This window comes from Leiobunum rupestre, chromosome 3 (assembly GCF_980474605.1).
Source record: "Leiobunum rupestre chromosome 3, qqLeiRupe1.1.hap1, whole genome shotgun sequence".
NCBI classification, from domain to species: Eukaryota; Metazoa; Arthropoda; class Arachnida; order Opiliones; family Sclerosomatidae; genus Leiobunum; species Leiobunum rupestre.
The window spans coordinates 38,572,062-38,595,669 of record NC_143386.1 but is presented as its reverse complement, the minus strand read 5'-3'; the positions used below and the strand labels follow the sequence as shown (position 1 = coordinate 38,595,669).

At 33.5% G+C, this 23,608-nt stretch overlaps 2 protein-coding genes across 3 annotated transcripts; one reads left to right on the top strand and one right to left on the bottom strand.

Moving 5' to 3' along the window:
* Positions 1-437: 437 nt before the first annotated feature.
* Positions 438-5,105, top strand: LOC149951719 (eukaryotic initiation factor 4A-I-like). The gene is made up of 9 exons (XM_090168156.1): positions 438-613; positions 1,376-1,448; positions 1,520-1,652; positions 1,931-2,070; positions 2,129-2,294; positions 2,571-2,824; positions 3,495-3,632; positions 3,696-3,865; positions 4,003-5,105. Exons 1-9 carry the CDS (start codon positions 585-587, stop codon positions 4,145-4,147), a joined length of 1,248 nt encoding a protein of 415 aa, XP_090024282.1. The 5' UTR covers positions 438-584; the 3' UTR covers positions 4,148-5,105.
* A 2-nt stretch (positions 5,106-5,107) lies between these two features.
* Positions 5,108-6,991, bottom strand: LOC149951718 (activating signal cointegrator 1 complex subunit 1-like). 2 transcript variants are annotated; one of them, XM_090168158.1, is made up of 8 exons: positions 6,734-6,991; positions 6,571-6,655; positions 6,412-6,503; positions 6,160-6,338; positions 5,962-6,098; positions 5,772-5,891; positions 5,537-5,714; positions 5,108-5,478 (listed from the first exon to the last, which is right to left on the bottom strand). In XM_090168158.1, exons 1-8 carry the CDS (start codon positions 6,870-6,872, stop codon positions 5,365-5,367), a joined length of 1,044 nt encoding a protein of 347 aa, XP_090024284.1. In that variant the 5' UTR covers positions 6,873-6,991; the 3' UTR covers positions 5,108-5,364. The 2 variants fall into 2 exon arrangements, with proteins under 2 accessions (XP_090024284.1, XP_090024283.1); XM_090168157.1 differs by having other exon boundaries at positions 5,109-5,478; positions 6,571-6,664; positions 6,734-6,988.
* Between the last annotated feature and the right edge of the window lie 16,617 nt (positions 6,992-23,608).

Here is a 23,608-nt window from a genome sequence, read left to right as displayed (position 1 = left end):
TGTTGCTAAAAGGAGTCACATATTTTTTTTTAAAATGGTATATTTATAGATTTCTTTCAAACATGTGTCATTTAGTAACCCTATAAACTATTTTATAAGTTAAAATAACTAAAACGATTGTTAATGCCATAATATTATATGATGGCGCACTTAGATAAAGAACAAATGGTGCGAAACCTCACTTTGGTGCTTCATAATGGTTTGTCTGGCAACGCTGTCGCTGACTTAATTCTCTGACGTGGCGATGACGTCAAAATGCCGGCGAGCGCAGAATACGGGGGGGAGTCTAAAAAGTGGGTGGGCCAGCTAGGGACCCATTTCCTTATAGGAAATAGATCGGCAGTTCCGCACTAAAAATAGTTTCCTCTGGTTTTCAAGATCACTGGAAAAATCTCTGTCCTACAGTCCTATATTTAAAAACCTTTCGTAATTAACCGTTAATTTTCTTTGTTTTCGTCAAATTTCGAACCATATTAGGCTATTTTAAGTTTCAGTTTTCAATTTGATGTTAGTTTTCCGGCGTAGGTATACAGCTTGTATTTTACTACCGGATTTTCCTTTCCAACACGTTACTGGATGCGAACATGTCCTTTAATACGTTTGACGATTCAAGGTAATGCAATTTTTTATTGAAATATTTATCCCATTTTAATATTATTTGTTGGAAAATGAATTTTAAACGTTCTGGTAGCTTCTAAATATACATTTTGACTAAAATGTAACCGTAATATATTTAAAATATCCGTTTAAAAATTTCGGAAACCACTACGATTCCCGAAAACCAACATGGCGATTTCCAATTCCTTTTGTTGGCTAACACGTGCGTCTCCATATGCCACCTTGCCTTTGTCGGCGTTTTTGGCTTAAAATAACCTTAATTTTGGAGATATTTATACTAAAAAGTATTATATAGTAATCTGTACGACCGTTGGTGGTTTTTGTTTTAGCGTTTAAGGATTACTTTTTGAGTTATAAGGATTTTAATGAAGCAACTTGGCATTATTTTACGGAAGCTAAGACTTGGTCATTTTAGGGTTACTCGGGATGAAAATGCCGGCGTGCAGCTTTCGTTACGAGGTTTAAGCCTACATTTTAATAAAAGTACTAAGGTTTAATAGCTTTTATCAGTACCTTTTATGGATTTTTATTAAACGTTTTTAAGAAAATGAAATGTTAATTAAAAATCAAGTTGGGCAGTGATTATGTAATACTTGAGAATGACCTTTTGTAGGGGCGTGGGCTCTTATTAACCAGTTTTGATGTATTTCATAACGCAAAACTTAAGGATTTTTGTCACTAATTAGCTCATCTACAAGGCTGTTGTTGAATTTTAACATAGTGTTTGATTTCAATATTAAAAAATTAATGGTTTCAGAAATGGTCCAGATGAACCGGAGCGACGCGAGTATGATGGCCCAGCTGGTATGGATCCCGATGGCATCATTGAGGTATTAACGATGAAATCTAATGTCCATAATTAACATAATATTAATGAAAATTGGTAAAAATTAATTTGCAGAGCAATTGGGAACAAGTTGTTGAGAATTTTGATGACATGAATTTGAAAGAAGAACTTCTCCGTGGTATCTACGCATATGGTTTTGAAAAACCTTCCGCTATCCAACAAAGAGCTATTATACCTTGTATTAGAGGTATGTGGTGATCTATTGGTTTTTAAGGGTTATACCTTCGAAAAAGCACCAGCCAAATTTGTATTTGAACTGGCCGTCAATATGAAGAAGAGTAAACAGAACTTTATGGGTGAGAAACTCACCAAACAAATTGGTTTGTTTCTCAATATAAAGTCCAACAAAAACCTTATCTTATGGTTTTCCCCATTTGATAAGCTGCTAATACCATAATTAGAATCATATTTGATTATTTCTCAATTGATAGCAGCACAGTAAAATCAATCCTTTTTTAATTTCAGGATTAGATGTGATTGCCCAGGCGCAATCTGGAACTGGCAAAACTGCCACTTTTTCAATTGCTATTTTGCAACAAATTGATACGGCCTTGAGAGAATGTCAGGCTTTGATTTTAGCCCCTACTCGGGAATTGGCTCAACAGGTAACCCACCCAGTAAACCGGGATTTTTGTGGTATCTAACGCCTGTTTCCGATTACAGATTCAGAAAGTAGTTATCGCTTTAGGCGATTACATGAGTGCCCAATGCCACGCTTGCATCGGTGGTACCAATGTGAGAGAAGATATGAGGAAATTAGAAATGGGAGTCCATGTGGTGGTTGGAACTCCTGGCAGAGTTTACGATATGATTACTAGGAAAGCTCTCAGTATGTTAACATTTTTGTCTTTTTTTAAGGCCCTTCAGTTTAAATGCACCTTGCTGTAGCTGCGTTTGTTGGATTAATATCCAACGCCGCTGCTCTGACAGTATAGGGAGTTAAGAAATTGAAGGGAGATTAAACGGAGTTTTCTATTAATGGGATTAAGCAGGACCTCTTTCTTAATGTCCGTTTGATTAATCCTCGTAGAAAATGCTACAAATCTATTTAAATTACACCCATTTTGATTTTAAATTAATACCAATTGTCATTTATAAATTTTAGGAACAGCCAATATCCGCATCTTTGTGTTGGATGAAGCCGACGAAATGCTTTCGAGAGGTTTTAAGGACCAAATTTATGACGTTTTCAAAACGTTGAACGAAAGTATCCAGGTCATCCTACTCTCGGCTACCATGCCATTAGACGTGCTAGAAGTAACGAAACGTTTTATGCGAGATCCAATTCGCATTCTTGTCAAGAAAGAAGAACTCACATTGGAGGGTATTAAACAGTTCTACATCTCTGTTGAAAGAGAGGTGATTATGGTTTTTTGTTCTTTTTGACCATTGTTTTTCTTGGTCTCAAACGCGCCTTGCTATAGCTAACAACGGCCCTATTTTTTATATTGGGCTGGTGAGTAGCGTGGACAGTATAGGTGAATGCCCAAGGGAGAGGAATATTTTCTTCACTGTTACGCTTATCACTAAATGGGGCCTCTTAATGTCTGTTTGTTTTGTGTGGCGTTAAGTGGAACAATGTTATAACGAGTAGGGTTTTGGTTTGAGGCAGATTTGGGAAAATGCCATGTTGGCCAAAACAGGATTTAATCTCTATTATCATGTTGGTTTTAATGAAGTTTTGATGACTGATTTTATTTGTTCAGATAAGATTATTTTATTTTGTTAATTGTTTGGTAGTTGAAGGGGCTGGGTTTTTTTTTTGAGAGCAAACTTTGGTGTTGGCCAAAGACCTTAAACACCACAAAGGGGCTGGGGTCAAGTTTGTATTTGTGATGGTTTAAGCTCTTAGCTGTTCAGTTGGGGTGGGTGCGGTTAAGCTCTTAGCTGTTCAGTTGGGGTGGGTGCGGTTAAGTTCTTAGTGGCTCAGTTGGGGTGAGTGCGGTTAAGTTGATATTTAAGAATGTTGGTGAGTTTTTATGCTAAGTAATTTGCAGACATTTTAAAATATTCTTAATTTTTAACAAAGGAATGGAAACTGGACACCCTTTGCGACCTTTATGAAACTTTGACTATCACACAAGCAGTTATCTTTTGCAACACGCGGCGGAAAGTAGATTGGTTAACGCAGAAGATGCATGAAAGAGATTTTACAGTTTCTGCCATGGTAAGGGATTTCGCCAAATTTGTTTAATATTGGTATTAAGTACTCACATTGTTATTATTACAGCATGGTGACATGGATCAGAAGGAACGAGATGTAATTATGCGAGAGTTCCGCTCTGGATCTAGTAGAGTTTTGATAACCACTGATCTCTTGGCCCGTGGTATCGATGTTCAACAAGTTTCTCTTGTTATAAATTATGACTTGCCAACAAATAGGGAAAATTACATTCATAGGTAAGAAAACCTATCATTTCTTTGTTTGATAAGTGTTTTGTGGTAATAATGTTTTGGATCCTCCATACATTGCTCGCTTCATACCACAATAATTTGCGTAAACAATTCCACAAATTTACAGAGTTAATTTCTTTCAGGATTGGTCGCGGTGGTCGTTTCGGCCGAAAAGGTGTAGCCATCAATTTTGTCACTGAAGATGATAAGCGTACCTTACATGATATTGAACAGTTTTACAATACCCAAATAGAAGAAATGCCTATGAATGTGGCGGATCTGATCTAAGCAGAAGAATAATTTGGGCAAAATATTTGTTCAATAATATAACAAAAAAAAATGATAAAATGAAAAAAAAGTTTTTTGAGACCTATAAAAGGGGGGAATACCGCTTAGGGATTTAAACCTACATTTTATCCCTTTTTATATAAATATCTCTTCTTTTCTTAGCCTATTTACGTGTTTGTAATTTTGTGGATGGATGTTAACCCAAACTGACTTTGTTTTCGATCGCTTCATTATTACCAGATGGTTGTTTTTACTGGTAAAAAAGGAAGAAGCTTTTTTTGTTAATGGTAAATATTTTTTGTGGATGTTGGCGATGCGAAAACAAAATCAAGTTTTATTTAACACGAGTGTTTCTGTTAATCGAAGTAGGACTCCCCCCTTTTATACCCATAAATGGTTTCAACTTGTAATTATTTTTCCCATATCCCTTTTTTTGGAAGGAAAAAAGTGGTCTTTTTCACAAATTTAAAAAAACAAAACTGTTTTCCGAACCTGTATCTCTTAAACATTACCGCTCATTTATATATCAAGTATGTGGATTTTTTTCAAAAAGGTTGAACCCAAAAAAGGATTAATTAAAAACAGTAAAAAAATTACTCTCCCGCTATTTGTATTTTGAGACAAAAAAAAACCATACACCCTCGCTCTTAAGAAAACCTTCCAACTTTTGGGACAATTATTTATCGTACGAGATGAGTATAAACGTTTTTTTAACTAAATATGGAAAAAAGTCTGACACTTGTCTTTTGATAATTTCGGTTGAATTTGGTCATTATGTTATATATTTTTTGGACATTAGGTAAAAAAATGCAAATTTCCAGATAGATTGTAGATTTAAATTCCGTGCATTTGTGGAAAAATGTTTATTAATTCTAATTCTTAAGTTTTTTTTAAAACTTGCTTGGCAGCATGCCATGTAATTAGACAATGAAAATAAAAACTTTTGTCAGAAAAATTACCTTTCGAGGAAGGTTTTTTTTATTTTGAGCACAAACTTCTGGCAGCCAAAGGCTCTAGACACTAAATCTTTTCAGGAAGTTTTCTTTTAGAACAAAGTTATAGTGTTGGCTAAAGACCTTAGACACAGAACCTTTAAAGCAAGTTATTACCTCAATTAGCCCATTTATTTGGTGCGAGTACCCTCAAATAAACATTCATATTAAATTCAAAACTTTATTTTAAATAATAATTCCCAAAATTAAAACTTGGGTTCAATCTTAAAATTCTAGTTTAGAGGAAACGGCGTAATAACCATCTTTTCCAACAGAATGTCTGTTGGAAATGTGAATAGATTTTATTTCTGTTTTAGCGAAGTTGTAGTTTTGGAATTCCTAGGTGGAAGAAATTATTAAGCCATTTTCAATTTAAATAAAATAACACGCGATTTACTTTTAGTATAGTTTTTGCATCAAATGTTTCTCTGGGCGCTCTCTTGTTGGACTCTGTTTGAGAACTTCTAAAAATTGTATTCATGACTGTTAAGTGAAGTTTTACTCTCTCATGCTGTTTTTGCATCAACTTGCTGGCTGTAAACTTAGAGACAAGGTTGTCCACCAGTTTTTGAAGCCTGAAATTATTCTATTTATTATTTTCAGAACCTTTGCCAAACTTAAAATTTTAATACCTATCTGATTCGTCGGTACAAATAACTTTCGCGTATAGCACATCCACTTCTGACGGATCATCGTTCATGTATTCAATACCTTTAATAGCAATTTTTAAAGGACCTTGACCTAATATTGGACTAAATTGATAAAATTGCGGTAGTTAAAAATACACCATAGTACTTCCTTATACATATAGATGTAAATTACCCGAAAACTGATGTTTTACATTCTTCAAGAATTTTTGCAGCTTGGTTGCGTTCTGAGTCATTTAGCAAGACTAAAGTCCCTACAGTTAAGTGTAGTTTTTCCGGAATTTGGAAAATTGTAGAGTCAATACCACGTTCCTAAAATAAAAATTCATTTTTGTCAATAAAGACATCTTTGGAATATCATTTGTGACCTCACCCCATCGCATTTTCTTAGAACTTCGTCTTTGAATTCTAAAAATCCATTTTTACAACGTGATTCGTTCAACGGTATTGATAGGAAATGGGTAAATGCATTTTTTTGTCTTGCTGAGTCAATTATGGAATCAATTCGGATTTTAGCAGATTCTATTCCTTTACACTGAGGACTGCATATTGCTTTAAATATAAAACTCTTCAAATAAGGTTAATGTTAATAATACCCAAAGAATCCAGTGAGCAACTATCGTACTTATTTCTTCTTTCTCATCACGTAAAACTATTTTGCAACCAGTTTCATTTTCAATTCTCTTTTTCACTAGCCCTCGTTGACCAATTATATGACTTTAAATAAGGAATAATCTTTAATTGAAGAAAGGGTAATAGTTGATCAAACAGGGATATTACATACCCATAAAATGCTCTTGGTACATTTAATATCGTTCTAAATGTTCCATTTTCCAGTTCAGTTATGTTTTCATCAATCTCATCAACATCTGGGATTTCTTGAAACGATTTATTAACGTTAATGACACAGTATTGATATGATCAAATTTTCTATGGGTATTTAATACCGCAGGTATCTGGTTCTTCATATTTACGATAAATGCTTTCATCTCGATTTGCATTTGGTTGGAAAATTGGGTTAATTATACTTATACGATAACATCGGTTTTCTATCCAAACTAAGGGGGGTTTTGTAGTGTCATCCATTATTTATCGCTCGAGTATGTTGAGTTTGGTTTTAAATTTGAGGAATTTCAGCGAAACAGGGGGCATTAAATAATTATCTTTTTTTTTGAAATGGTACCTGAGAATTGTTGGCGGGAAATTTAAATTATTTTGAATCAGTGGCCATCACATCATTCTGTTTTCGTGCGAAAAAAAAGGATCGATTTGCCAGGGCAATAATTGGGTGATTCCCAGCGTTGCCAACCTGATCGAACAGAATTATCGTACCAACACCCGAAAATTATCGTATTTCAGTTCTTTTTATCGTACGCTTCAAAAATATCTAGAGGTCTGACTAGCGAGTACAAAAGGGGGGAGAAATTAAAAGAGGGAACGGTTCTTTTCTCTCTTTAGACATAGAGGAATAGAGAATCACCGGCAGCGTTGCCATACGTACTATAATTATGGTACAAATACCATTTTGCATAATATTATAAATGGTACTATTTTCTTGAGAGCGTACTATAATTTAGCGTCAAAACTGGTAGTTTTCAACAACGTACATAACAAAAACGCATTCTTACTGAATTATCGTACAATATCGTAAGTTGTAATATCGTACATCCTACTGAATTATCGTACAATTGCCGATATCGTACGTTGTAATATCGTTCATCCTACTGAATTATCGTACAATTGGCGATATCGTACGTTGTGATATCGTACATCGTACGGAAGGCAAAATTATCGTACAAAACGATAATTATCGTACAGGTTGGCAACGCTGGTGATTCCGTATATCCAAGCAACTTGATTTTATAGATTTGGTTTGGTTACACTCAATTATCACGAGGTAGGAAGGGGAGGAGCAACCTGAAGTTCGGGCAGAATTTATCATACGATTCTTTGGCCCTCAACGCGAAAAAAAATTGTTAGCAAGTGTTACGTCCATTGAGTTGGGAATAAATAGAGGTACAACTAAATCTGGCTGGCGCGGGACCAATTTCGTTCAATATGGAGACTTTATCAACTATATCGTTCAACCGTGGCGGCATCTGTCTCTAGTGGTGGCAACTATATTGCAATTGAATTTTTGCGCGAATCATATAACTTTACAAAATATAGATGGCGCTACCACCTAATTATAAAGATGAATTTCGTACAGTCTTCTCAGAACAGGTCCCGCGTAACCATGGCAACCGAAATCGTAATTGTAATTCTAGCAGTATTATTCCCAATTCAATGGTTACGTCTTCAGATATCGTTTGTCTCCTGCTTCAAAAATTACTTTGAGGCGTTCAATGACCAAAATCGTAAAATACACCGATACTTCTGATTGTTGAATGTAAAAACTTTAATAAGTCGATTAAAATTAATGAAAAAAATGGCAGCTAACAGACATCTTTTAAGCGTGCGTTAATAGTTAAAAGTTTCCATTATTTCAACCAGCACTATATAAACAGTACCTTGCGGGTCCTGGCACTCGGAAACATTATTTCTTGGCGATTTCGTTGAAGATGTTTTATTAAAAGCGCCTATTAAATATCGTAAATAGGGCTTGGAAATGAGATCTCAAATCATTATGTGGCCCTTTAAACGTATAAGAAACACCAACTTTTCGATACCCAACGGATACCTATCGTGACGTCACAAACAAAAGAATGAATCAGAAGGTTGTTGAGTGTGTAGCATTTTTAACAAATGGAAATTGGGAATCGTTGCTACATATAGTCACACGTTTTTCCTTGTCGTCAGAGTGAGCCGCGCTGAAGCGTAGGATCGGGGCGTGATATTATTTTTAAGTTGCTCATTTATCTCGCTAGAGACCCTTATCTCTTTTTTGACCAAGTTACAAACTTATGGAAAATATTTATTCGTGACCGAAACGATTCTAGGTGGCGCTACGGTACCACACTCATCGGACCTTTTGAGGTATTTCCCATAGACATTTAAAATAAAATAGATCCCCGGTGAATAGGCTAAGCCTAACAATAAACATGCAAGCAAGAACTAGAAGTCGTAAGGTAAATTCAGTAAAAGGCGCCATCTGAAATAACAATTCGAAATTATCAAAACTTGTTTCGTGACATCTACTGATAGCTAAAAACAAGTTAAACAACATACAAAAAGCACAAGCGGAATTCGCCGAGAGTAGTGGCGTACTCCTGTAATCCCAAGCGTCTGGGAGGCACAAACGTATCTTTTCATAGGTAGTAGTAGTTTTAAATATTTAATATTATTATTTATAGGCCTATAACGGTTTTAAACTATAGGTTTCCCTTCACTAAACCCGAAACACACTCCAAATGAATAAGTGCCGTCAACCGTGATAACAGGCATCCATCAGAGAACGATTTTGTTTATAGTGACCATTTTTTAGACACTAATATAGAAATATTCAATGGAAAACGAAGACTTGTACCCACCGCAATTCCAACTGGGAATTTATTTCACGTTGAAGTAGAATCTTCAAAGCATATCTCTCAAACTACTGACACATACTTCGATCACGGATCTATTCGTGTAGGTTTAAGTATAAATATTAATCTATTACTACCTTGCGGAAATTACTGTTACAAGCAGTACATCTTACATACCTAATGTCTCCATAGGTAAAATAAAAGGATATTCCACCTTATAGTTGAAATATCATATTACTCGGGTATCTTAAAGTTAAAATATATTTCTTACAGAAATGTTACGGTAGAAATGATAATGTAACAAAGCAGAACGAGTCGGTTACGGTATCAAGCGGTAGTGAAGGACAAATGCCATCAGATTTTAATTTATTTTATTTCAAGGGCTCACTTACCTTTGTAATTCTTGTTCATGTTACAAAACCTAAGTTCCGAATTCATTTCGTAACAAAACCTAGTAACCTACTTTTTAAGCCTCGGTCAAATATTATTTACATTTTAATTTTATATTTCAATATTTATTTTAATTTAATTATTATTATTTTTTTTGTACGAATTAATATTTTTATTTGCATAATTAAAAATAAATAGCACCTTCATCAGATTACCAAAGAATCATTTTCTCGACACCCGGGACCTTCGTGAAATCACATGAGATTATATAATTTCTTATTTAATCTTGTCACCGATAGAAGGCGCTTTCCGCAGTTTTTACCTCACGACGGCTAGGTCTTGCTTGCGCACGCGCTCAGTGTAAAATATCGGGGTCTATTTGATAATAATTTTTTATTTCATCAGGTAAAGAAAGCTATACACTTATTGTGCTCTGACAGGTAATGAACAAGCAATTTACAAGTAATTGAAAGTAATAAAACACTAGAGTTTAAAGGCAAAAATAAATAAAAGAGCAAAGATTACATAGACGTAGCTATAGATAAATACACCCAGTACCCAAACAATATATACACACACATTAGCGCCATCCGCGAAACTTATCTAAACGACGTGAATTAAAGGCAAACACCGACGATTTAATTTTAACGTCCGACGGAAGACAGTTCCAAGGGTTAATAACGCGTTGGGTAAAGAAAGTACGCCGAACCGTACTGAGGCACCTTTTTTTAATAATGGTGGGAGCTTTGCGCCCTGTCCATTTGAGGTCGAAAAATTGCGCTGCAGACACGACATAATAACCATAGATAAGGTTTCTACAATGTCCGCCCTAAGACGTCTATCGGCGAGCGACATAAGGTTCAGGCGCTTGAGGCGATCGGGGTAGGAAAGACCGCTTAATCCAGCTGCAAGTTTTGTGGCCTTTCGCTGCACACGCTCGAGGTTATCTATGTCCTTCACCAAATGAGGGGACCAAATACTGGGACGAGGTGGGGACGTATGTATGTACGATACAGGAGTCTAAGCGATTAAGGACTGAAGTGTGAGAAGGAGCGATGTAACATGTGTAGGGCCTTCATCCTACGAGCAGAAGCCACCTTACTGCGCGACGGCCCCAATAGATGGCCAGAGAGCATGACTCCGAGGTCACGAACAACAGCCTGGGCTTCAATATCTCTACCTCTCAGCCGGTAATGAAATTTTTGATTTTTCGCTCCACAGTGGAGCACCATAGATTTGGCAGCATTAAAGCTCATACCGTTCGAAACCACCCAGCAGTCAAGAACGTCAATATCGCTCTGAAGAGCGTGTGCATCCGATAGTGAGGTGATCTTATGCCCAACCTTGTTGTCATCCGCAAAGAGTTTTAGGATAGATTCGCGAACCACCGAGCAGTATCCCCGCCAAGAATTTTCTGCACATAGGCCCAGCCTGATTTAGAGGCCCCATCTATAATGTTTATTTCAAAAATTTCCTGACTTTTAACGATTGTTTTTAAATTTTGACATGATTTCTAAGTTTCCCCTGCAATGGATTGTTTTAAAGGCATTTTAATCAAGGAATGACATTCGTCGATTAGATTTTTCCGAGGGGCAGGTCACTTCCATTTTGGCTGCGTCTTAATCATAGTAAAATGATTAAATCAGGGTAATCGTGATTAAATCAGGGTAATCAAGATTAAAAAATCTAATCTAGATTTAATCAATCTGATGTGTTTGTCAAAATAATTAATTTTTATTATTGTTTAATTTATAAATATTAAAAATATTATACAATTAATTGACTTTAATACGTTTATAAAAGTGTAAAGGAAAACGGACTTTCGCCAAAGCTGTTTTTCTAAATATTATCGTAGCAGTATGTGTAGGCGGTTCTATGGTAGAACACTCAAATCCCACCCGACTCCATAACACACAAAGACTATAATATATACGCTTCACTTATACTAGACAAAAAACCTGTTAACACTTTCGAAACGCATGAGAAGGGTTTTGACCAGCCGTTAGAGGCGCCACTAATCGCACTGCTGAAGCGGGGGAAAATTTGGACCAGCATCTGGTGCTATTGTATGCAAGTTGGGTAATTTAACACGCCTGTCTAGATTACACACACCAACATACGCCATAATACATTCGAACCACACTTACAAACACTCCAACATAAGTCACCATACGAAACGAACTGACAAATTACATGGAAGAAAAAAGGTATTTGGAAAACAACTTTTCCACAATTTCAGAAACTGCGAACACGGTTTTTACACTTTGCCCCGGTACTGCGAACCTCCCGTACTTTATACTAACACCTAACGCTCTGTGTTACCATTCAGAAAACACAAAAGTGTATAATTATATTAATTTGCAAATACTAATCGTTTATGGCTTGTATTTATCTGCTAATATGCTACCTATCTAGTTTCAACGGCAACCGCAAGATGGCGTAGCTATAGCTTTCGATCGCGAATAGACTTTTGACTTTATCTCTTTCCATAATAACTAACAAAACACTAATATTCCGCCGTACCGTAAGTAACATAATACTTCTAAGTATGACACTTGTACTTCAATAAAGATAAATCAGTAAAACAACTAGCAACTATGCAACCCGGAAGTTTAACCTTCTTTGTGATTTGAATTTTTCTATTGGTCATCCAAATGGTGTCAGAGTTCAAATTCAGTCAATCATATAGTACTCCAGAAAAATGTCGTCTGCTGCGTAAACATAGTGTGGCTAAATATGCATTAAGCTTAAAAATGGTGGTATTCAAAATCGCTCGCCAAATTCCCGGAATATCACGTTAACGGAAGTTGGGTTAGATTAGTTCATGGGACCGCTACCAAGGGGCACTATTTAGAAAATTTTGGGCGTCACTGTGAAGAAAGGATGTAGTAAAAAATGTATAATGTCATACTTAGAGGTATTAAGTTACTTATGGCAGTACGATGAATCTAACATAAAAACGTAACCGCCCGAATTTTAAAGAAATACTTGTCATTTCAAATGACTGACACGCTTATGGAACATAATTAAAGACTAAATGTTAAAATGTTTAAACATAACAACCGTATTGCAAATTGAATTTTGAAAATTTCAGGACGACATAGTCGGAAAAACTATGGAAAACCAAACTTGGGAAATTTTGATAGTGATGGTTAGGATTCTGATTGGTTATCGTATTAACGACAACCTTTCAAAATAAAACTAGATTTACTTTGAGGTAATTTTAGCGATTTATTTAGCTGTTGACTGCCGTTAAGATATTATTCATTTTCCATTTGACTGAATTAAGTGCATCATCGTTATGCGATATGCGTTATTGATTTGTCTTGAAAACATTTTATATATTTCACAATAACATTCTTTCCATAATTATCTTAAACATGTAAACTAATGCCCGTTAGAATCTATTTAAATTTTAAAGTACTAAAGGAAATATTAAAAAAGGGGTTACCTCGATATTTTCATATTAATATTTTCCGACCTTTAACAGACCAAAATTTTACAAATTTTATTCATTTATTATTTTATAAATTTTTATCCTACTAAAATTCCATTACCATATGTTTTTTTTTTAATTTTCTGGCATATGGCGAAACTGATAATGAAACAGATTAATATTCTTTTGATCCGAAAATCGATAATTTAAACCTCGAACCCTAGATTCAAAATAACTGCTTCTCGCGTAGTCAATAGCGTTTACCCACTTCCTACCTGAACTCCAAAACAATTAGCTCCCCAGTTACCATGGTAACCAGGGCCATCTCTAGCTTTTGAAAGTTTCTTAAAATTCCTTGACTTTTGAAAAATTCTTAAAATTCCTTGACTTTTAAAAGATTCTTAAAATTCCTTGACTTTTGAAAAACTCTTTAAATTCCTTGACTTTTGAAAAACTCTTTAAATTCCTTGACTTTTGAAAAATTCTTAAAATTCCTTGACTTTTGAAAAGTTCTTAAAATTCCTTGACTTTTGAAAGATTCTTAAAATTCCTTGACTTTTGAAAGATTCTTAAAATTCCTTGACTTTTGAAAGATTCTTAAAATTCCTTGACTTTTGAAAGATTCTTAAAATTCCTTGACTTTTGAAAGATTCTTAAAATTCCTTGACTTTTGAAAGATTCTTAAAATTCCTTGACTTTTGAAAGATTCTTAAAATTCCTTGACTTTTGAAAGATTCTTAAAATTCCTTGACTTTTGAAAGATTCTTAAAATTCCTTGACTTTTGAAAGATTCTTAAAATTCCTTGACTTTTGAAAGATTCTTAAAATTCCTTGACTTTTGAAAGATTCTTAAAATTCCTTGACTTTTGAAAAACTCTTTAAATTCCTTGACTTTTGAAAAATTCTTAAAATTCCTTGACTTTTGAAAAGTTCTTAAAATTCCTTGACTTTTGAAAGATTCTTAAAATTCCTTGACTTTTGAAAGATTCTTAAAATTCCTTGACTTTTGAAAGATTCTTAAAATTCCTTGACTTTTGAAAGATTCTTAAAATTCCTTGACTTTTGAAAGATTCTTAAAATTCCTTGACTTTTGAAAGATTCTTAAAATTCCTTGACTTTTGAAAGATTCTTAAAATTCCTTGACTTTTGAAAGATTCTTAAAATTCCTTGACTTTTGAAAGATTCTTAAAATTCCTTGACTTTTGAAAGATTCTTAAAATTCCTTGACTTTTGAAAGATTCTTAAAATTCCTTGACTTTTGAAAGATTCTTAAAATTCCTTGACTTTTGAAAGATTCTTAAAATTCCTTGACTTTTGAAAGATTCTTAAAATTCCTTGACTTTTGAAAGATTCTTAAAATTCCTTGACTTTTGAAATATTCTTAAAATTCCTTGACTTTTGAAAGATTCTTAAAATTCCTTGACTTTTGAAAGATTCTTAAAATTCCTTGACTTTTGAAAGATTCTTAAAATTCCTTGACTTTTGAAAGATTCTTAAAATTCCTTGACTTTTGAAAGATTCTTAAAATTCCTTGACTTTTGAAAGATTCTTAAAATTCCTTGACTTTTGAAAGATTCTTAAAATTCCTTGACTTTTGAAAGATTCTTAAAATTCCTTGACTTTTGAAAGATTCTTAAAATTCCTTGACTTTTGAAAGATTCTTAAAATTCCTTGACTTTTGAAAGATTCTTAAAATTCCTTGACTTTTGAAAGATTCTTAAAATTCCTTGACTTTTGAAAGATTCTTAAAATTCCTTGACTTTTGAAAGATTCTTAAAATTCCTTGACTTTTGAAAGATTCTTAAAATTCCTTGACTTTTGAAAGATTCTTAAAATTCCTTGACTTTTGAAAGATTCTTAAAATTCCTTGACTTTTGAAAGATTCTTAAAATTCCTTGACTTTTGAAAGATTCTTAACATTCCTTGACTTTTGAAAGATTCTTAAAATTCCTTGACTTTTGAAAGATTCTTAAAATTCCTTGACTTTTGAAAGATTCTTAAAATTCCTTGACTTTTGAAAGATTCTTAAAATTCCTTGACTTTTGAAAGATTCTTAAAATTCCTTGACTTTTGAAAGATTCTTAAAATTCCTTGACTTTTGAAAGATTCTTAAAATTCCTTGACTTTTGAAAGATTCTTAAAATTCCTTGACTTTTGAAAGATTCTTAAAATTCCTTGACTTTTGAAAGATTCTTAAAATTCCTTGACTTTTGAAAGATTCTTAAAATTCCTTGACTTTTGAAAGATTCTTAAAATTCCTTGACTTTTGAAAGATTCTTAAAATTCCTTGACTTTTGAAAGATTCTTAAAATTCCTTGACTTTTGAAAGATTCTTAAAATTCCTTGACTTTTGAAAGATTCTTAAAATTCCTTGACTTTTGAAAGATTCTTAAAATTCCTTGACTTTTGAAAGATTCTTAAAATTCCTTGACTTTTGAAAGATTCTTAAAATTCCTTGACTTTTGAAAGATTCTTAAAATTCCTTGACTTTTGAAAAATTCTTAAAACTCCTTGACGTTTGAAATATTCTTAAAAACGGAACGTCCTATTTTTGCTTTAATACGTCAAAAAAAAGCTACCTGGTTAAAAGGAAACACTTGTTGCATACCGTACAGGTTAAAGTTTCCATTATTTCAACAAGCGCTATATAAAGCTAAACCGTAACTTGCAGGTCCTGGCTTTCGGAAACATAACTTCTTGGCAATTTCCTTGAAGACGTTTTATTGAACGGCCTAACAGTTTCCTCTCTTTTTTTTTGCTTATTTTCAAATACCGAAACATTTCCCTGACTTATGCCAAATCTTAAAAAATCATTGTTTTACTATAGACGCATTAATAAACAGTGCGATTTGCTTGGAAAACAACGTTTACACTAACCTGCGAGTGGCGTTAACCAAGAATTATAACTTTTCAATTTAGCACACCCAATCTTAGATCGTCCCTTTAAAAAGTATTCAATAAATTAGATCGTATCAGTGAACTCAAATTAATCCAAGCGTATTAGCCGTAAAAGCATTCAGTTGATTGGAAAGATGTAGCCGTTATTAACTTAAGATAGAGGCCTTTTTTCCGAGAACCCGGTTAAAAAATGCGGGTCTCCCCAGCGAGATGATGAGATTTCAAATATTGGGCAACTTTCGTTTTTTATTTATCCTCGATTGTTGACTCATAGTTGGCCCCTTCGGCTAGGTGTGAAAGTTACGTTCCGGCGGTCACGCACCATCCGCCAGAGGGAGCGCGTATGGCGTGACACTGTTCTCTCTTTTCCTCCACTCGGAGTTGACTGTTCCGATCATTTTTGCGTCTGCTGTCAAACTAAGCGGGAAAGCTGATATTTTCGTCTCCGCGTTGGACGCGTTAATTCGATATTCTATAGTCTGCATTTTTGTCGTGATTTACGTAATTTGAGTTACATTAACTAAGCTGTAACTTTCAAGCAAAGACCACTGAGGAAAATAAAAGTAAGCCAAAGTTGTTCTATTATAAGCTTTTTATTTGGTCCATGGTAATGTATGTAAATTTAGAATATTTGTTCTCCCTTGCTTAATAACAAAATAGAATAGTTTTAAATATTCACGTTCTTTGGGCGATTAGATTACATTTATTAAATTTATAAATTTAATTTTATGACATCTCTTGACCAGTGGAAAAGGCTATAAGGTTTTAGTTAACATTCAATGTTTCAAGTTTATGCTAAAACGTTTCCAGTAAATAACTATCTAAAATTCTGACGTTCATAGTTTGGTCCAAAAATGCCCCAAATTTCAGTTTATGGGTGTAGTTTAACTTTGAGAAATGAAGATATTCAGTGACAAAGTTCTGAAACATTTTGTGCATTTTAAAAAATATTAAAAGCGCGCGAAATCTTTTTACTTTTGTCCGGTCCTAGGGAAATTGACGGCCAATTTCGAGAAACGTTTCTAATGGCATTGAATATACAAAGTTGTAAGTACAGCTTAGGGCAGCCTAATCATCTTTTGAAACCAAACCATTTAAGTTGAAATTGGAACAGTATCCTATAATAATCTATATGCCCAAGATTTTGTAGAGAAAAATATTTTAATTCTTTTTTTTTGTTAAATAATTTCTTGGTCATTTTAGTCTGTCAATTTTTGAAGGGGCGAAATTTAATATTTAAAACCTATAATTGTAAATGTTTGAATTTTTGAGGGGATTACCTGTAAATGAAAGCAGGACATTATATATCAATACTTTCCTGATGAGAGCGGTAATTTATTAAGCGTGACGACCGAATTACTAGTTTTTAGTATTTCATAAAACACGCGGAATTTTGAAGTATCATTTATCTTACATTTAAATTCGCTTCAAGAATGTATTTATTTATATTTAGAATAAGTATGTTGAGACGATCTGCGGGCGTGATAATCGGCGAATTTTCGACAGCCATGAGAGGAGTGTGCTGATTTGATATTTTGTCGGGTGAACACTGTTGCAACAATACCTGGAAACGGGCTCTAAAAATTAAGGAATTGGAAAATGACTCTAAAATATTAGAGAATTTTCAAATGGCTATAAAAAATTAGGGAATTGGGAAATGACTATAAAAATGAGGTAATTGGAAAATGGCTCTAAAAATGAGGGAATTGGAAAATGACTCTAAAAATGAAGAAATTGGAAATTGGCTCTTAAAAAATTAGGGAATTTCAAATTGGCTAGAAAAAATTAGGGAATTTGAAATTGGCTCGAAAAAATTAGGGAATTTGAAATTGGCTCGAAAAAATTAGGGGATTTGAAATTGGCTCGAAAAAATTAGGGGATTTGAAATTGGCTCGAAAAAATTAGGGGATTTGAAATTGGCTCGAAAAAATTGGTAATTGGAAAGTCTCTAAAAAATCAGGGAGTTGGGAAATGACTAAAATATTAGGGAATTTTCAAATGACGCTAAAAAATTAGGGAATTTTCAAATGACGCTAAAAAATTAGGGAATTTGAAAATGGCTTTAAAAATAAGGGAATTTGAAAATGGCTTTAAAAATAAGGGAATTTGAAAATGGCTTTAAAAATAAGGCAATTTGAAAATGGCTTTACAAATAAGGCAATTTTAAAATGGCTTTACAAATAAGGCAATTTGAAAATGGCTTTACAAATAAGGCAATTTGAAAATGGCTTTACAAATAAAGCAATTTGAAAATGGCTTTACAAATAAGGCAATTTGAAAATGGCTTAAAAAATAAGGCAATTTGAAAATGGCTTTACAAATAAGGAAATTTGAAAATGGCTTTACAAATAAGGCAATTTGAAAATGGCTTTACAAATAAGGCAATTTGAAAATGGCTTTACAAATAAGGCAATTTGAAAATGGCTTTACAAATAAGGCAATTTGAAAATGGCTTTACAAATAAAGCAATTTGAAAATGGCTTTACAAATAAAGCAATTTGAAAATGGCTTTACAAATAAGGGAATTTGAAAATGGCTTAAAAAATAAGGGAATTTGAAAATGGCTTTACAAATAAGGCAATTTGAAAATGGCTTTACAAATAAGGCAATTTGAAAATGGCTTTACAAATAAGGCAATTTGAAAATGGCTTTACAAATAAGGAAATTTGAAAATGGCTTTACAAATAAGGAAATTTGAAAATGGCTTTACAAATAAGGAAATTTGAAAATGGCTTTACAAATAAGGAAATTTGAAAATGGCTTTACAAATAAGGAAATTTGAAAATGGCTTTACAAATAAGGCAATTTGAAAATGGCTTTACAAATAAGGCAATTTGAAAATGGCTTTACAAATAAGGAAATTTGAAAATGGCTTTACAAATAAGGAAATTTGAAAATGGCTTTACAAATAAGGCAATTTGAAAATGGCTTTACAAATAAGGCAATTTGAAAATGGCTTTACAAATAAGGCAATTTGAAAATGGCTTTACAAATAAGGCAATTTGAAAATGGCTTTACAAATAAGGCAATTTGAAAATGGCTTTACAAATAAGGCAATTTGAAAAAGGCTTTTAAAGACATTTTAAGTTAATTTTGGTTGCAAATGGAACACTTTTTACTAAAATATAGGTTAAAAATATAAAATTTTTGGCCTAAAATATAGTTTAAAAATATAAAATTTTTCGCCTAAAATAAGTCACGTAAAAATCTGTGTAACTGGTCCGGGAAAACCTGGAAACGTCACGGATAACCAATTTGAAAAAAAAAACTCTGGCGGCCCTGTCTTACTGTTGAAGCGTGAGGAGCGACTCTAAAAAAATCGTCTCAACGTAGTAATTTTCCCGAAGTAGGAATACATTTATTTTTGGTTGCTTTCCCCTGGAATTATAGGCGTGGGCCATCACTCTCATTGTCCGCCGGTAAAAACCCCCGGATCAAATTACGTAAGAATTCGACCTTAACAAAAATATTTACGAATATTTTTCTAGAGAAATGTACTTTTCCCCACGTGCCCTAAGGCTAATAGACCTTAATTAAAAGGTGGGTAAAAATGTCGACCCACCCTGCGAAATTTGAATTTTTAAGGAGACGAATTTCTAGCTGTCTCGCGTAGTTTCGCGTTTTCGGTTTAAAATCGTCCGCGTGTCAGACGACGTGTAACGAAATAGTAGTTTCTTATTGGTCTTTCGTATAAATTCATATTTTGCCGGGTGGGTCGGCATTTTTAACCACCTTTTAATAAAGGTCTATAGAGAGTCTTAGCAACTCGTGAAAATACGTAAACGCGAACGTCTACCACTTTATTGAAAATTCTTTCACGTTTAAAGGGAGTTGAACTAAATCTAAAAATCATCTGCTAACACTTGTTTTAACCTAACTAGAGCCAAATGCCAATCACCTTTAGCTTCTGTTAAAGCTGGTAAGCTACGAAGTAAGTTACAGAAAAATATTGGATTGAAATGACAAGTGAAAAAGTCTAATAACATAATTTGAAAAGAGTAAAATTTAACACCTGAAATGAACACGGAATCAGTACCTAATTTTAAACACAGATGGCGCTGTATTTAACTTCCTCGGACGTTAAAACGTTTAAACTCAACAAAATAGACCTTTCCATAAAATGTTCGTTAGGGTAAGAGAGGGAAGGAAAACTATTTTTGCAAGGATGATTTAGATCAACGTTATATAAAAACTTGTTGAGGTTAACGGTAATAGTTAGTGTAGGGAGCTGTTGGCTCGCGTGGCATGAGGGCTTGCCACCACCCTCCTACGCAGTAGTTGGTTTTTTTTCGCCTGTTCTGGGTTTTTTGAGCAGGTTAAAAAGTGTAGCCATATGACGTCATTTTACTACAATTCTGTCTTTACGAAAAAAACGAGTTGGAGTAGAAAGGGAGTGGTTAAAGGTTATTTATAAAAATTTTCCCATCATATTTTCGTGAAACGAAATTTAGGCAGACGACAAAACTAGATTACTCCCTCTACACCTCCTTTCGAGGAGGAGTAAAAAGTGTAACCCTAATACTCCGGAACAAGCGAACAAAATTCGGGACAGGGTAAATCTTACCCCGAGAACAGGCGAATAAAACGTTTTAGGGTAAAAACTTTACACTTTTTGTCCCCGGACAAGCGAAAAAAAACCACCTATTGTAACCCGGCCACCTGAATTAAATTCTTCAAAAGTCGCTTGATGACTTAGGCCTAAGGTGGTGCCTTGGGTATTAGCCTAGCTGATTATTATTATGTTACTCCTTGTTTTGACCCTCGCTCGACTCTTGAGCTCGGTGTGCCGTCTGCTACCGAGTGTAAGTATTTACAAAACACGGTCGATTAAAATTAATCCAAGTGATATTAATAAATTTCTTATATCAAATGTTTAAAGTATAAAAGTATTTCGTTTACTTAACTAGTCATAAAAGGAGAGGATTTAAATATTTAAAATAATCCGATGATGTTTAACAGTTAATGTTTATAGCCTTCTGAACTAAGGCTTAACATTTCATTGACAGCCGTAGTAGTGTATTGGGTAAAGATTGTTGTTTATCATAAAATACTAGCTAATAAATATCTAAGCATTTTTACGAACCTTGCTTTAACAGAGTTGAATAATTCATTCAATAATTCATTTAATTAGTATCGAAAATAAATTAAAATCAGTTTGAACTCGGAATTCACTAACGACGTAAGCCTAAGGCCAAGCGCTCACTGCTTTTTGTAACGTCTACGTACTACCTTCCACAAGCCTTTGCTTCGTAACGGAGACAATGCCTTGTGGAAGGCAGGACGGATACGAAACGGAGAGCCAGTGGGCGCCTAGCCTAACCCGAGCTCCGTGTAAAATATTTGGGGAAATCTTACCAGAAAATGCAAAAAGTACCGCCAACTTTTTTAATAATAATTAGTATTTCAGTTTACACAGAGCCACAGAGCAGACAACTTTAAGTTAGCAGACGATAAATCTAATTGCTTAGCAGACGAAAATACAGCAGTTTGAGTTTCTCGCTGAATTTAATTGAAACTACCTATTTCCAAGCAATTTACGGTCAATTTCGATCAGAACTTAGCGAGACAATGTAAGAAGTTGGTAATGGTGTATAATTTCGCACTAATTATTAACCTTCGACAGGTTTCGTGTAGCGCGGGTAAAACCCACCAAAACTATCAATTATTCTCCATAACAATGAATAATCTAGAGAAACCTTCCCGCTTAAATCTGATGCAGGCAGCGTAATAAGTAAACTTTCGACCTGTTAAGATGACCGGATTTTCTAGCGTATTTTCGCGAAGCTATTCGTTTCCCTTGAGGCCAATGTTAGTATACATCGTTGTGAATTGTGCTAACGGGTTTTGATACTGTCTATCTTGGTCAACCGCCCGAAAAATTAAAAGTTATCCGGATTTCTACCACCCCTCTACGTTATAGTTCTTTTCGTAAAGCAACGTGGCCTTCTTGTTTAAATGCTACGTCACCGTCTCTTCCTTCGACAAGTTTACGAGCGCGCGAGGATAATATAGCGTGTGCAAATCGCTCCCGCGAAGAATATACTAAGAAAGCCTGGGCAGAATTTTAACAAGTTGGGCAAGAGCACTTTATATTTTTAAAATCAACTATTGACCTAATTGTAGACCTTTTTTTTGGGTGACATAAATTGTGAATAAAAAATGTCAAATTTCAATTTAATCGGGTTTTTTTTTTGTGAACGCGCCTTAGGGGGGAAGGTGAATATTTCTTCTTACCATTGTTTTTATTTTGTTATTAGGTGACAAATGTCAAATAGCTTGTGGGTTTCGATTTAATTGTTCAATCGTATTCTATACTATTATTATTAATATTAAAGAATAATTAACCTAATACAATTATGCTGTAACTTCTGCTATCAAAGGGAAAGTCCAAAGCCGCTAGTTAAATTCTACTATCTAATTTATTTAGTCATGTCAAAGCTATGATGGCGTCTAGATTATAAACCCGGATATGTTTTGGTAGAAGTTTTGCAGAGTTTTTAAAAAATATATTGATTAAATCATTTTGGAGCAACAAAATAAAAATATATTTCACTACACAGCCAATCTTAGCTCACTAAATTTCTAAATAGTAGTTAAATTTAATTATTTAATTTTCGATTATATAGAAATATCAATCAATTCGATTCAATTTCAATTCAATTATTTATTAGTTTTTTAAATTAAATGTTTACAAGGTAGTAAAGGGCTAAGTCAGTAAGCGACTTGTGCCCCTCCGCGACAAACAGAAATCAAGTATAACATAAAGGGTTACAAAAATAAAAATAAAACAACCGACAGAATATATATATATATAACTAGAATATAGACATTTAATTTAGACAACAGCCAAATGATAAACGTTTAGGGAAACAATATAAAATTATTGTAGCAGCCGAATTTTTTTTTAATTTCAGATTTAAAAAAGATAAAATTATTAGATATTTGTAAAGAACGCCCCAATGAATATAACCTGCAAAACAATCTTTATGAAAGACACCTTCAATTTTCAAATTTCCCTGTATAGTGGCGATAACATTTATAAAGTCAAAGGCGAGAGTGGCCAGAGCTGCAAACGTTCGTGCTCCACACCAAATACCTGATGTTATATTCCCTTTAAAGTCATTAATGTTAAAAAATCGATAATTTCAATAACAATTTGGCTAAATTATTTCCTTTAATAATTCCCGCTCGAAAATTACAATACATTTCAATCTGAGCAAAGTAAAATTAAAAATAGTAATTAAATGAAATTAGTTTATTTAATTTTCGATCGTGTAAGTCAAGTTTAAATCAATTAAAGTCATTAAATGTTTAAAAATCAATAAATTCAATTAAAATTGAGAAAAATATTTCCTTTAAAAATTCCAATACACAGCTAATCCAAGCAAACTAAAATTCTAAATTTAATTAGGATATGAAATATTAAAAAATGTAAGCAAAGTATCAATCGATTAAAGCCTTTGAATGTTTCAAAATCGATAAATTCAATAAAAATAAAAATTGGTAGGAATATTTCCTTTGAGAATTCCAATACACAGCTAATCCGAGCAAACTAAAATTCTAATTAGTAAATTTAATTATGATTTAATTTTAGATTACGTAGAAGCAAAAAACAATAAATTAAAAAAATTGTT